This window comes from Puma concolor, chromosome E2 (genome assembly GCF_028749965.1).
Source record: "Puma concolor isolate L17-30 chromosome E2, mPumCon1.1.hap2, whole genome shotgun sequence".
Taxonomy (NCBI): Eukaryota; Metazoa; Chordata; class Mammalia; order Carnivora; family Felidae; genus Puma; species Puma concolor.
This window is the reverse complement of record NC_141681.1, coordinates 39,442,202-39,456,222: the sequence shown is the minus strand read 5'-3', so window position 1 is coordinate 39,456,222 and position 14,021 is coordinate 39,442,202. Positions and strand designations below refer to the sequence as shown.

The window sequence follows — 14,021 nt, the reverse complement described above, 5'->3', positions numbered from 1 at the left end:
TGACCTGGAAAGCTCCTGAAAATCTCAAAACCAATACCTCTGTCTTAATTGGACCCACTGGGATCTGTCTCACAAATGCTGACAATCTAATCTGTATAGTCCCTGAAGATATGAACAGTACCTCTCTATGCAGAAGAAATATAACCGTAGAGAGAAATACGACCCTATGTTCAACCCCTGGGGTGTTCTATCTGTGTTCTAATTCGGCCTACCAATGCTTAGAGGCCAAGTGGACTCAGATATGTTATTTCATCTTCCTAACCCCAGAGATATCCGTATACACTGAAGATCAGCTTCTAACAGCTTTTAGCCCCAAGTCCCAGACTAAACAGGCAATCCTGCTACCTGTTCTGATAGGAGCAGGAATTGTGACAGGAATAGGAACTGGAATAGGGGGCATAAGTTCGTCTGTAGGACCATATTATAGACTATCTCAAGAGCTAAATGAAGGCATGGAACGAGTGACAGATTCTCTGGAAACCTTACAAAGTCAAATAAACTCTCTGGCTGCAGTGACCCTCCAAAATAGGTGAGCCCTTGACCTCCTCACTTCAGAAAAATGAGGGACTTGCATCTTTCTGAGGGAGGAATGCTGCTACTTCGTAAACCAGTCAGGAACAGTTACAACTAAGGTTAAGGAAGTCAAGGAAAGAATTCAACATAGATGACAGGAAAGAATCAATGGAAAGGATGGGATCTCACGGATTGGGCATCCTAGCTTCCTGCCCTGGCAGGGCCCCTCCTCTCCATAATTTTATTTGTATCCATTGGCCCCTGTATACTGAAAGCCATGGTACATTTTATTGAAAACACTGTTGCTCACCAAACTACTGCACGTATCTTAGTCTTCTGAGAGTACCAACTCATAAAACTGAAAGGTGATGCCTACTAAAAGTTTTTTTTTAAGGCATCAAAGGGGTAATGTTGGAGAAGTGAATAAAGTACCCCAAAAATGGCCAACAGGGCTAAAACAGACTCTGGTCTCTAGCTTAGAGACCCCTCCTCCGGGTTCTTCTTCCTTTGTTTGCTGTGCATGGGAAAACCCCCACAGATATGGAAGCTGATGACTATAAATTACCCTCCCCACTTGCATTCGGTGCTCAGACCTTTGGAGAATCAGTCTCCTCTGAGCCTGCCAGTGTTAAATAAATCTCCAATGCACCAAGATCTCTGAGTGCCGCTTGGTTTTTCCGCCAGCATTCCAGCCTGGTTCCGTAACACCAGAACAAATGGGCTCCTTTACTTATCAATGAGGTATCTTTGAGGGAGTGATGTTATCAAAATGACAACACAGGAGACTTCAGTATCTGTCTCCCCCACAAGATCAACAATTAGACAGTGATCTCAAACAAATACAGCTCTAGAAGAGCTCTGGGGTCCACTTAAGAAATTTTGACAATGTAGTAAACAAAAAGCCTGAGAAGTACTGCATAAAAAGAGAAGAAAGTAAGATTCATTTTACTTAAATTAACCCATCCCCCAAGCTAGCATTGCTCAGTGACAAGAGAAAATGTCCCAACTAGAAAGAGTTCTCCATGCCAGGAAAGGGAGAGCAGGGTGAACTACTGGCTTCCCCAGACTTTCAGGGGCACTTCATTGAAGTCCTGCTTCTGACTGACAAAGTGGAGATGAACAGAGACAGCTAGGAACAGGGAAGAAAAAACAGGGGCTACCAGTGTCAGCCAAGTAGCAGGAGCACCTGTGCTTCACAGAGACCTGTTTTGCAGACAACCACAGCAGATTTCTCCACTGAAGAAATAAATGGCCAGCATAGCTGCTGTGGAGACCCTGCAGACTTCACCAGACTTTGCCCTGCAAGTATTCACTGGCTACCTGAGTAGTCCCTCCCACCCCACTCTCCTCACCCCGACTGGAGCTCAGGAACTGCATTGGGGCCAGCCAGCTCAGGCCTCTGAGGCTGTGCAAGGGCAAGATTCCAGCTTAGACCCTTGTGGCTGACCGCCTACCACCGTATGTGTGCTTGGGGCCATCCCCTCCAGCTGTACATTCACGTGATTGGCCTGAGGCCCATCACCAGCCTCTCTATAGTGCTCATGCTTGGGGAAGACCAACAGCCACAGGAGAGTATGCCAACAGCCAGGACCCCACCAGCTGCCAGGGAGCTCAGAGTTGGCCCTGGCCCTTGCTGCCTGTCTTGACTCTCACCACTATGCATGTGTCTGAAACTGGCCCCTGCCACTATATCGGCACCTGCAGCTGGCCACCACATACCAGTGTGTGCACACCTCTGACTCTGGCACCACTACTGCCTGCCATGGTGCCTGGCCACTGAACTTGGAGGTGCCACCAAGGATCCCAACAGCCCTTGCAGTGACTGTGATCCTCCACAGTGTGCACCAAAGACCACAAAGTTGTTGATGCTTTTGGACCCCTGAGCCAAAGACACATCATACACCCCCAACCAAACCTAGTGCCACCACATGCCTCCAAACTTGCTTTCCTGCATCATTTGACCTAGGGTCACAACATGTGCCTCCACCCACAGATAAAAGCCTTCCTTTCCTGAAGTCAGTCCACAAAATCTGGAAGAGGTGACTGCTTCTTCAAATGTACAGACACCGATGCAAGGCAACACAGATAACCAAAATCAGGGAAACATGACTCCACCAAAGGAATATAGTAAACCTCCAGTAACTGGCTCCAAGGGCATGGAGATCCAGGAATTGTGCAATGAATAATTCAAAATAATTATTCTATAGGTGTCCAGAGAGCTGCCACAGAACATAGACATACAAGTTAATGATACAAGAAAACAATAAAAGAACAAAGTGAGAAGAAAAAAAAGAGATAGAAAACATGAAAAAGAACCAAACAGAAATTTTGAAGCTGAAGAATACAATGACTGAAGAGAAAAACTGAATAGAACGCTTCAATAACAGGCTTGACCAAGCAGAAGAAGGAATCAATGAGCTAGAAGACAGATGAATTGATATTATTCAATCAGAGGAGAAAAACTTTGAGAGACTAAAGGAACAAAGAAAGCCACAGGACTATGGAACACCATTAAGAAAAATAATGCATGCATCATTGCACATGGAACATTCTCCAGCTTAGATCATCTGAAAAGTCACAAAGCAAGTTTTAGTAAATTTAATAAGACTGAAACACAAGAGACCAGAAATAAACCCTAACATATATGGCCAACTCATATTTAGCAAGGGAGTCATGAATACTAAAAGGGAGAAAAGATTCTATCTTCAATATATGGTGTTGGGAAAAGAGGATGACCACATGGAGAAGAACAAAATTCGACCCCTACTTACACCACTCACAAAAATTAACTCAAAATGGATAAAAGGCTTAAGCATAGGAAGAGAAACTATAAAACTCCTAGAAGAATGCATAGGGGAAAACGTTCCTTGACTTTGGTCTTAGCAATAATTTTTTGGATGTGACACCAAAAGCACAAGCAACAAAAGAAAACTTAATAAGTGAGAATATGTCAGATTAAAAATCCTCTGCACGGCGAAGAAAACCATTAACAAATGAAAAAGCAACCATTAGAATGGGAGAGGATTGGGGTACCTGGGTGGCTCAGTCAGTTAAGCATCCATTGTTAGCTCAGGTCATGATCTCATGATCTGTGGGTTCAAGCCCCACGTCGGGCTTTGTGCTGACAGCTCAGAACCTGGAGCCTGCTTTGGATTCTGTGTCTCCCTCTTTTTCTGCCCCTCCCCCACTCACATTTTGTCTTTCTCTCTCTCAAAAATAAATAAATATTAAAGAAAACAAATAATAGGGGCATCTGGGTGGCTCAGTCGGTTAAGCGTTTGACTTCAGCTCAGGTTATGATCTCGTGGTTTGTGAGTTCAAGCCCTGTGTCGGGCTCTGTGCAGACAGCTCAGAGCATGGAGCCTGCTTCAGATTCTGTGTCTCCCCTTGGGGCGCCTGGGTGGCGCAGTCGGTTGAGCGTCCGACTTCAGCCAGGTCACGATCTCGCGGTCCGTGAGTTCGAGCCCCGCGTCAGGCTCTGGGCTGATGGCTCGGAGCCTGGAGCCTGTTTCCGATTCTGTGTCTCCCTCTCTCTCTGCCCCTCCCCCGTTCATGCTCTGTCTCTCTCTGTCCCAAAAATAAATAAACGTTGAAAAAAAAAAAAAAAAACAGATTCTGTGTCTCCCCTCTCTCTGCCCCTCCCATGTTCATGCTCTGTCTCTCTCTGTCTCTCAATAATAAATAAACAAAAAAATTAAAAAAAAAAAAGAATAGGGGAAGATCTTTGCAAATCAGATATCTGATTAGAGATTGTCAAAATATATAAAGAGTTCATACAACTCAGTAGCAACAAAATAAACAATCTGATTAAAAAATGGGCGGGGGGGTGTGTCTGGGTGGTTCAGTCAGTTAAGTGATTCTTCGTTTAGGCTCAGGTCATGATCTCATGGTTAGTGAGGCAGAGCCCCACATCGAGCTCTGCGCTGACAGCACAGAGCCTGCTTGGGATTCTTTCTCTCCCCTCTCCCACTTGCTTTCATTCTCTCTCTCTCTCAAAATAAATAAATAAACATTTTTTAAAAAATGGGCAGAGGATCTGAATAGACATTTTTCCAAAGAAGACACACAAATGTCAACAGGCACATGAAAATGTGCTCAACATCACTAATAATCAGGAAAATGCAAATCAAAACCACAATGAGGTATCATGTCACACCTGTTAGAAGGATTATTATCAAAAAGATAAGGTATATAACAAATGCTGGTGAGGACGTAGAGAAAAGGGAATCCTTGTGCACTGTTGGTGGTAATGTAACTTGATATAGTCACTATGGAAAACAGTATGGAGGTGTCTCAATAATTTAAAAATAGAACTACCATATGATCCAACAATGCAACTTCTGGGTATATATCAAAAGGAAATGAAAACAGGATTTAAAGAGATGTTCATTATAGGAACATTCACTATAGTCAAGATATGGAAACAACCTAAATGTCTGTTAGTGGATAAATGGATAAAGAAGATACGGTACATACATTGAATTGAATATTATTCAGCCATGAGAAAGAAGGAAATCCTGCCATTTGGAACAACAACAACAAAAACAATCCAGAAGGCATTATGATCAGTGAAATAATTCAGATAGAGAAAGTCAAATGCTGTATGATCTCACATATATTGAATGTAAAGACTTGGAATTCATAGAAACACAGAGTAGAGTGGTGGTTACCAGGGGCTGGGGTTGTGGGAGACGGGAAGATGTCAGTCAAAGGCTCCGAACTTCCAGTTCTAAGATGAATAAGTTCTGGGGATCTAGCACACAGCATGGTGATTGTAGTTAACAATGTATTATACATTTGAAAGTTGGCAAGAAACTAGATTGTGTTCCCACCACAAAAAAAGAAATAATTCTATGGTGTGATTGGGGTGTTAGCTAACACTATGGTGGTAATCAAGTTGCAATATATAAGTATATCAAGTTAATACACTGTACACCTTAAATTTACATGTTATATGTCAATTATATCTCAATAAGGCGGAAGAAAATGATGTGACTTTGGGTAGGTCATCTTTTATTTTTCACCGTTTTAAAAAAACATTTTAACGTTTATTTATTTTTTGAGAGACAGAAAATGAGTGCAGGAGGTGCAGAGAGAGAGGGAGTCACAGAATCCGAAGCAGGATCCAGGTTCTGAGCTGTCAGCACAGAGCCCGACATGGGGCTCAGACTCACAAACCTGAGATCATGACCTGAGCTGAAGTCGGACGCTTAACCGACTGAGCCACCCAGGTGCCCCTCATTTGTCATCTTTGAATCTCAGTTTCTTCCGGCATAAAATGGAAGGAGTTATTTTTATTGTTATCATGGACATTTCATAGCACTTACTGTATGCCAGGCATGGTTCTCTGCACTTTACACATATTAGTCCAATTCATCCTTTTTTTTTTTTTTAATTTTTTTTTCAACGTTTTTTATTTATTTTTGGGACAGAGAGAAACCAATTCATCCTTAAAATAACCCTTTGGGGATAAACACTATTATTACCTTCATTTTATAGAATGAAAACTGAGGCATACACAGAGGCTATATATAACTCATTTTAGGGCTTACAGCTTGTGAGTATTAGAACTAGGATTAGTATTAGAACTAGGATTAAACCCAGAGTCTTGTAAAGGCTCCTTCCCTCTTTTTTTTTTCCATCCTCACCTACTCTTAACCAATTCAAAGGGCTGTTGTGATATTAAGTGCATTATTCCATGTAAAGAACTCAAACACACGGGGTGTAGTAGCTGCTCTGGAAGCATCCACTCTTACCATGAGGGTTGTTGCTGGGGTGAGCCCAGTGCCAGACCTATGGCTAGCCAAGTCAGAGTAACCCCTGAGGAGGCCAGTTCCAGTGCTGAGAGTACCACAGAGTCCCTAGGGCAATATGGATGGCTAAGACTTAGACCCTGAGAAGGGTCCAGGAGGAAGTGTTCAGTGTGCTGTGGACCTAGAGAGAGGAACACAAATGAGTCAGCAGGAATTGAAGGAATATGTCAGATAAAACAATACTAGCAAGCCTGGTGTTTAGCATGTGGGGCCCCTTGTAGGTACTGTTACACATATTAGTACATTTACTCCTTCTAGGTGGCATCATTACCACCTCCATTTTACAGGTGAGGAAACTAAAGCATAGAGGAGTCAGGAAACTCGCCAAGGTCCCAGGGCCCATGCACAGCACAGAAAAACTTCATTTACTTAATATTTAAATTAACTCATTTTGACCTAAGTAAAAGTTTTTTTCACTAAAGTCATTGGAGAATCACTAAGGAGACAAAATAAATACCATGAAAAGAAAATTATATTATTAAATCTTCCACATGCTGATTCAAGTAACCAAGGGCTTTGAAGTCAAGGCCTATTCTCTTAAAAGGAAGGTTAGCAAGTGTTAGGAATTAACAATACATTAGCACCAAACTGGGACTTTCTCATTGGTGTAATCAGAAGGATTGAAAGAAAATTAAGAAGGAAATAATTTTCTCACCATGTGATAGAAAGTGATTTAGGGACCCATCCCTGAATCCCCTAAAATCTCACTTCGGAAAACTGGTAGTGGTTAAGAGCGCTCAAAAGCCAGACTACCCCCTTTCACCCCTTGTTGGGTATCTAGTCCCGGGCACATAATCCCTCTAAACATTGGTTTCCTCATTGGAAAATAGCTGTTACCTCATAGGGATATTGACTATAAATGAAAAAATGAAGGTAAAGCACAAAATCTAATACATAGTAAATGCTTAATACACATAAGTCATTACCATTATCACTATGATTGTTAAGCTTTAACCAAAAATCCCCAGCCTTTTTAAAATTTATTTTTTACTTCGATGGTGCTAATAATCATCATTATAGTACACACATGGTGGCCACTATTTGCCTGGCTCTAGGTTTTATAAGTACATAAAACCTATTATATACAATATATATGTATACACCCTAACATAGATCCTTATAAGTATTACATTATAATATGCACATATGTTAAGAATTACTATTTTCCCTAAACTATGATGACAACTTATTCTTATCCCTAGGTTCCTACAGATTAAGTTTTTACTCTGAGGGACCCAAAGTCGACTCGCGGGACGACTCCTGCGGGCCTGCTTTGCGCAGACACCAGGTTACACACCAAAAGATGTTGGGGAGGACAGATTGAGCGGCACCCACACCTTCCCGCCCGGCTCCGCCCCGCCCCCTTCCGCTCTTAGCGTAAGCTCGAAGCCCCGCCTCTGACGCAGCGCCTTTCCTGGCTCTGTACCCCCACCTCTCCGGGGAGCCACCGTTGAGGCCGGCGCGCTGACGTCACGGATCGCGCGCCTCCTGTGCTTCCTCGCGCCTGCGCCGCGGCGAAAGGTCGTCCCTGCGACCTGCTCGGCGTTTGGAGCCCCTGTCGCCATGTTGTCGGTGGCCGCCCGTTCGGGCCCGTTCGCGCCCGTCCTATCGGCCACGTCCCGCGGGGTGGCGGGCGCGTTGCGGCCTCTGGTGCAGGCTTCAGTGCCCGCCACCTCGGAGCCGCCAGTGCTGGACGTGAAGCGGCCCTTCCTGTGCCGGGAGTCGCTGAGTGGCCAGGCCGCGAGCCGGCCTTTGGTCGCCTCCGTGGGCCTCAATGGTGAGCCGGGCTGAGGGGTACCCCCGTTCTCGCTCCCTCGGGCCCTCGACCCATAGCGCAGCTCAGGAGGGCGGGGAAATGGAGCGGAGCCCCTTTGGGGGATTAAGTTGCCTTGCTGGGTCGACCTTGGGCAAGCTTCTACACCTCCTGGGTCTCTGCCCTCACCTGTGCGCGGACGCGGCTAGGTTGGGCGATCTCAAGTGACCTCCAGCTCTCGCTTTGCGGGCCTCTGTTTCCGTTGGCGACCAGTCTGCCTAAACCACAGGCTAATCTTGTACGTCATAGGTTAAGTTCAAGAACTCTGAATGCCGACTGTTTCCAGCAAAGTCTGACAGATTTTGCTGCTTACAGGTCGTTTGGGCAAATTTCTGAATGTTTTTCCTCACCAGTGAAATGGATGAATGATTATACCAATTACGTAGGTAATGTCATGAGGTTTAGATGGAAAAATTCTACTTAAAGCCATTAGCACATTTGGGGGCATTTTATTATACATGTTGAAAAAATAAGAACTATTAATATTTGGGCCCTTGTCCTGCTCACCGCCACCTAAACCGTCTAATGCCCTTGTCTTTCACGCATCCCTCTCAACAGCAACAGCAGCAAAACAATAACACAAGCCCCAAGGTCATTAATGATGTGGAGTATCGGCAATGTTTTGCTGGGCCAGAGGGTTTTTACACTGTAATCAGTTTGATGCTCAAGAAGAGCCACAAGCAGAGGTTGGTGATATTCCCATTTTACAGGTAGAAAACAAACTACAAGAAGTGAAGTGACTTACACAAGGATAAACTTTGTGTATGTGATAGAACATGGATTTGAAAGATTGATTTAGCCATGAACCAGATCCTGCACTATCTTTTGTGCCATGTCTTTTTTTTTTTTTTTTTTGTATGCTCTGTATTGGAAATCCTCAAATGGCAACCTGTGTGCCATTGTACCTGTAGTGTTCCCATCCTGCACAGTCTTAAAAGGAAGATTTTTTGCGTGTTTTAAAATGTTGGAATCTGGCAACACTGAACTTGTTTCACCATGAGAAAAGTGCTGTGCACTGGCTGCCCTCTTAGTTGGAGCAATCACTCTTCCAGGTCATCACAGTTCTCACCAGACCTCCTCCATTGCGTTATCTGCCTGCCTGGCCCCACTGACAGTGACACTTGCCCTGCAAGCTAAGTTATTACCCCCACTCTCTTTAGTTTTCCTTCATTCACCCTATTCTCTTTACTTTAAAATAATCCTCCCACCAGTTTTCCACATTTCCGTCTTACCAAATCAATCTCCGTTCAGGGTCAGGTCAATAAAATTTTATATTTGCTGATTCCTTTATTTTTATGGTACATAACACTTCCTACTATTGGATTTCCTGGTGATTCCTCTGACCTTGAGCTTGAGGCATAGAGAAGAATCTTTATTTTTCTGTTTCCTACAACCTCAGATTTTGCATACAGGCAGTGCAGGATAGTGGCGAATGAATAAAATGGCGATTTTTGTTGTTGTTTGGGGGCACCAGTGGGTTTTGGAAACACTGTTCAGGGCGTGAGCAGAGTACACCAGCCCATCCCAAGCCTATTCTTTGGATCTGGAGGTAAGAAACAATAAAGGAGGACAAAATTTCAACAGCAAATGCAAAAAGCATCTTTGGAATTTGTCTAGTAACTAAAGGGTTTCTTCTAAAAATTAGAGGCTTACCTGACTTTCCCAAGAACAGGTAAATGATACAGAACCGTAAGGCAAACTTTTTCTATAATAATGCCTTCAGCTTGTAGTTTCAGTTCACGTTATAATCTGTCTAGATGGTTTGTAGAAAGATAGTTCTGAGGGTGTGAAATGGGAGGGTTGGATCAGAAGATCCATGAGGTGAGAGGAAGATTTCCAAGGCACATCAGAGTTCATCTTAAGAAAGGAAAACCTGTTTTTTGTTATAGTCTCTTAAATTTTCTCTATTTCCAGAAGTATCTGGTTTTGCTTGAGTTTAGAACTAAATCTAGCTAGCATCTTTGTTGCTAAAGTCACACCTAATACAGTTAATGTAAATTATTTAGAAATGACTTTTGCAATATGGCAGTTAAATTTCCCAAAATATTCATGGTGGTACAATATACAATAGTACAGTATTGTACTATTGTACTAAAGTGTAACCTGCTAGGTAGAGTGGCAGTAGACAGCTGGATTTCTTTCACCACCAAATCTCTGGATGAGAATGTCAAAACCATTCTGTTTAATGTTCCTGTACATTTGCTTGTATACTGTTACATGGTTAAAGATTGTAGACACTGTTTTTAATGTAGAAGTATGGACTTTGGTTCCTTCATCTTTTAGGTATGATACACATTTTCCTTTGTAATTCCAGAGAATACCAAAGGAAGGTAATTCATACTTGATCCCAAACCCCAGTCTACACTGTTAGGTTAGCATTAGGTAGAAGTAGGGTAGTATATGATAATGTCACTTTGCCATAGTTGTAAATATTAGGTAGTCACTACCCTTGTCCTGGTCCCAGAAAAGTACATAGAGTGATTTTGATAGGTTTCACCATTGTTTGGGAATACAGCTGGCCCTTGAACAACATGGATTTGAACTGTGCAGGTCCACTTATATGTGGATTTTTTTTTTTTTTTTTATAAATATGGTACACTGCTGCAAATGTATTTTTTATGGTTTTCTTAATGTTTTCTTTTCCCTAGCTTACTTTATTATAAGAATTTATTATAAGAATTATATATATGAGATATATAACATACAAATTATGTGTTAATCCCACTGCATATGGGATCAGTGCCCCTAATCTCCACGTTCAAGGCTGACTTACAGCTTCCATTGTTACTGACTTTGAGAACCATGTGAAAAGTGTGGTCATGTTCTTTATTGTAATACTCAAGTATATTAGGATGAGACAGCCTGGTAGGCTGCAACTTACATGAAATTGCATTTTATAAGTACATTTTTCTTTTTGAAACAACACAGTTTTTAAGTGAGGAATTTTTAATGTCCCTTTTATAAAAAAAGAAACCTTGTGACAAAGTTCCTAAAATGTGTATACAACTTGCAAAGAGATTTGCTTCCTGAAACATACTTAAAAGTGATGCCAGTAAGTTAATTTTTTGTCAGATATTTTAAAATAGTATGGACAAAGGTCATAATCTGTTTAGTTTAAAAATTACTTACATCCAAAGTACTACATAAATAGTAATTAGTTAACATTCATTTGACACAAAGATCTGGCCAGCCTGCAGTAGTAGTGTCTCATTTGAGAAATCCACAGCACTGAAAAAGAAAGATAATGCCCTTACTCTTATAGAAGTTACTGCCCTTCACTGAAGAGGGGGATATATGAAAATTTGTCTTTTATCCTGTACTAAGTTGAAATAATTGGCTCTTTTGGAGATTTCATTTGATAGTTGTGTATTTTGACAAGGATGTCCTTTTCTGCCCATTGGTGGCTTTACTTGAAGTTAAAGTAATACTGATTTATACTCCAGAGTCTAAAATAGAAAATCTCTTCATTTTCTGCAACTAAAGTTATACTAACAGTTCACAGAATGTTTATGGTAATAAGTATTTATGAATTTTTAGCAGTTCTACTGAACTTTCAGAGAGTAAGTAGATAGTAATGTGAAGTTAGACATTTGGTTTAATAAGATCACAAATCACCTTTTTTTTAATGTTTATTTTGTGCATGAGAGAGAGAGAGAGAGAGAGAGAGAGAACATGGGTGGGGGAGGGGCAGAGAGAGAGGGAGAGCGAAAATCTCAAGCAGGCTCCTGAAATCAGGAGTCAGACGCTTAACTGACCGAGCTACCCAGGAGCCCCACAAATCAACTTATTGGGTGGACTTGATGAGTTTTACAGTCCCTTGTAATCCAGAGAATATGGGAGGTAGTTAACATAGTTGTATGTCTTGGCATGTTGAATTTTGGGGATTTTAAAATATTGCTGTTTACAGTACTATTTAACTTTTTAGATTTGATGCACTAAATCATTAGATATTCTGAATCAACTGTGTTCAATCAGGAAGAAGTTCAGTTTACGCATATTATCCTGTGATTTCATACCAGTATGATAGGTAGTGATTGACTTCCATTTCTTTTTCAATATTTTCTATGCAGGCACTGCCAACCTGACCATTTCTGGCATTAGTGCTATATTTCACATTTTTATAACTTGATTTTTGCTTATGAATTCACAAAGGTTATTTCCTGATGTATACTTCTTTCAGGGTACTCATCTAATTGTTTTTTTAACTTTCTGTTTATCTTGCAGTCCCTGCTTCTGTTCGTTATTCCCACACAGACATCAGAGTGCCTGACTTCTCTGACTATCGACGCACTGAAGTGTTAGATGGTACAAAGTCTTCAAAAGAGAGCAGTGAGGCTAGAAAAGGTTTCTCCTATTTGATAACTGCAACAACTAGTATAGGTGTTGCATATGCTGCCAAGAATGTCGTCTCCCAGTTTGTTTCCAGCATGAGTGCTTCTGCTGATGTGTTGGCCATGTCGAAAATCGAAATCAAGCTATCCGATATTCCAGAAGGCAAGAACATGGCTTTCAAATGGAGAGGAAAACCGCTGTTTGTGCGTCATAGAACCAAGAAGGAAATTGAGCAGGAAGCTGCAGTTGAAGTGTCCCAGTTGAGGGACCCGCAGCATGATTTAGATCGAGTAAAGAAACCTGAATGGGTTATCCTGATAGGTGTTTGCACTCATCTTGGTTGTGTACCCATTGCAAATGCAGGAGATTTTGGTGGTTATTACTGCCCTTGCCATGGGTCACACTATGATGCTTCTGGCAGGATCAGGAAGGGGCCTGCACCTCTCAATCTTGAAGTTCCCTCATATGAGTTCACCGGTGATGACATGGTGATTGTTGGTTAGAGATCTGGACTCAAGTCCAAGGTTCCTTTCAGTCGTCTTGTCACCTCAGAAGACCTATGAGCAAGCCTTCTATACTTAAGTGGGTTGATTTGAAATATTTAAGAATTGCTGATAATGTATTTGCAAACATTTATGTGAAGTAAATTGAATTTAATGTTGAATGCTTTCAAGCGTTCACCTAATAAAGCCACTGTTAAACATTATTAAGTTCAAAGACTTAAAAGGTGCAGTGTCTTTGATAGTTAATTCTAATTAAAAATTACAGACTTACGTACCAGATATTTGTGAAATCTGTAATTGACTTTCTCCTTCATCTTCCTTCTTTATGTTAGGGTCAACAGATTCTGCAGAGCTAATGGTTAGACTGAGGTAAAATTAGCTGGTCATTTCCAAGTCCTCGGAGATGTTTATGGTATTGGCAGAAACAGTAGTATCCAGGTTTCCCTTTTGTTCTTTTACACATGAGTCCTGGCTGTGTGTGTCCTGCCGCACGTGCCCCCCAGCCCCCGGTCTGTATGATGATGTTGAATGTAATCTCTGGGAGAATCCTAAATGGGGTGTTAGCAGCTCTGAGGGTTTAGCCCCAGCTCTAGCTAGCTGTTTTCCTGCTAGGAAATTTTATTTTTCACTTACAGGAATAAGTTAGTAATTAGAATTCTTTAGTTTTAAGAGGCAGTGGTGGGATAGTATCTGAGAAAGCTTTCCAAAATGGGAGTGCCACTGTCAACTCCTTCATCTGGTGAGGATATTTGTGTTCCCATTGCTTCTGCATCCACCCTATCTAGAGACAAAAGGGGAGTAGTGTATCTGAGACTACTGTAAAGGATTCTGCTGGTTTTGTTTCTGCAATGATAACATGTTGAGGTGTTTTCCTTCAGTTGGATACACAGTCCCCACTTTTCACCGTGATATGAAGGTGGTGGGCACAGGAAGACATCAGAATTGACACCCTCTTCTTTCTGCCTTCTGCCTTCAATCACACAGCTGAAATAAGACCGATCTGATATTCTCCCTGGGAACTAGGAGTAGGCTTTGACCCTTGTTGAG

At 41.9% G+C, this 14,021-nt stretch overlaps 1 protein-coding gene across 1 annotated transcript; it reads left to right on the top strand.

The window, feature by feature from the left end:
- Nucleotides 1–7,822: 7,822 nt before the first annotated feature.
- UQCRFS1 (ubiquinol-cytochrome c reductase, Rieske iron-sulfur polypeptide 1) lies at nucleotides 7,823–13,253 on the top strand. The gene is made up of 2 exons (XM_025914485.2): nucleotides 7,823–8,103; nucleotides 12,364–13,253. Exons 1-2 carry the CDS (start codon nucleotides 7,890–7,892, stop codon nucleotides 12,972–12,974), a joined length of 825 nt encoding a protein of 274 aa, XP_025770270.1. The 5' UTR covers nucleotides 7,823–7,889; the 3' UTR covers nucleotides 12,975–13,253.
- Nucleotides 13,254–14,021: the final 768 nt, after the last annotated feature.

What these genes read in the sequence shown, in the direction of transcription:
- UQCRFS1 (XM_025914485.2), top strand. Translation starts at nt 7,890, where the DNA reads ATGTTGTCGGTGGCCGCCCGTTCGGGCCCGTTCGCGCCCGTCCTATCG. An exon ending in CGCCTCCGTGGGCCTCAATG is followed by an intron (nt 8,104 to 12,363) that starts GTGAGCCGGGCT and finishes TTTATCTTGCAG; the next exon opens with TCCCTGCTTCTGTTCGTTAT.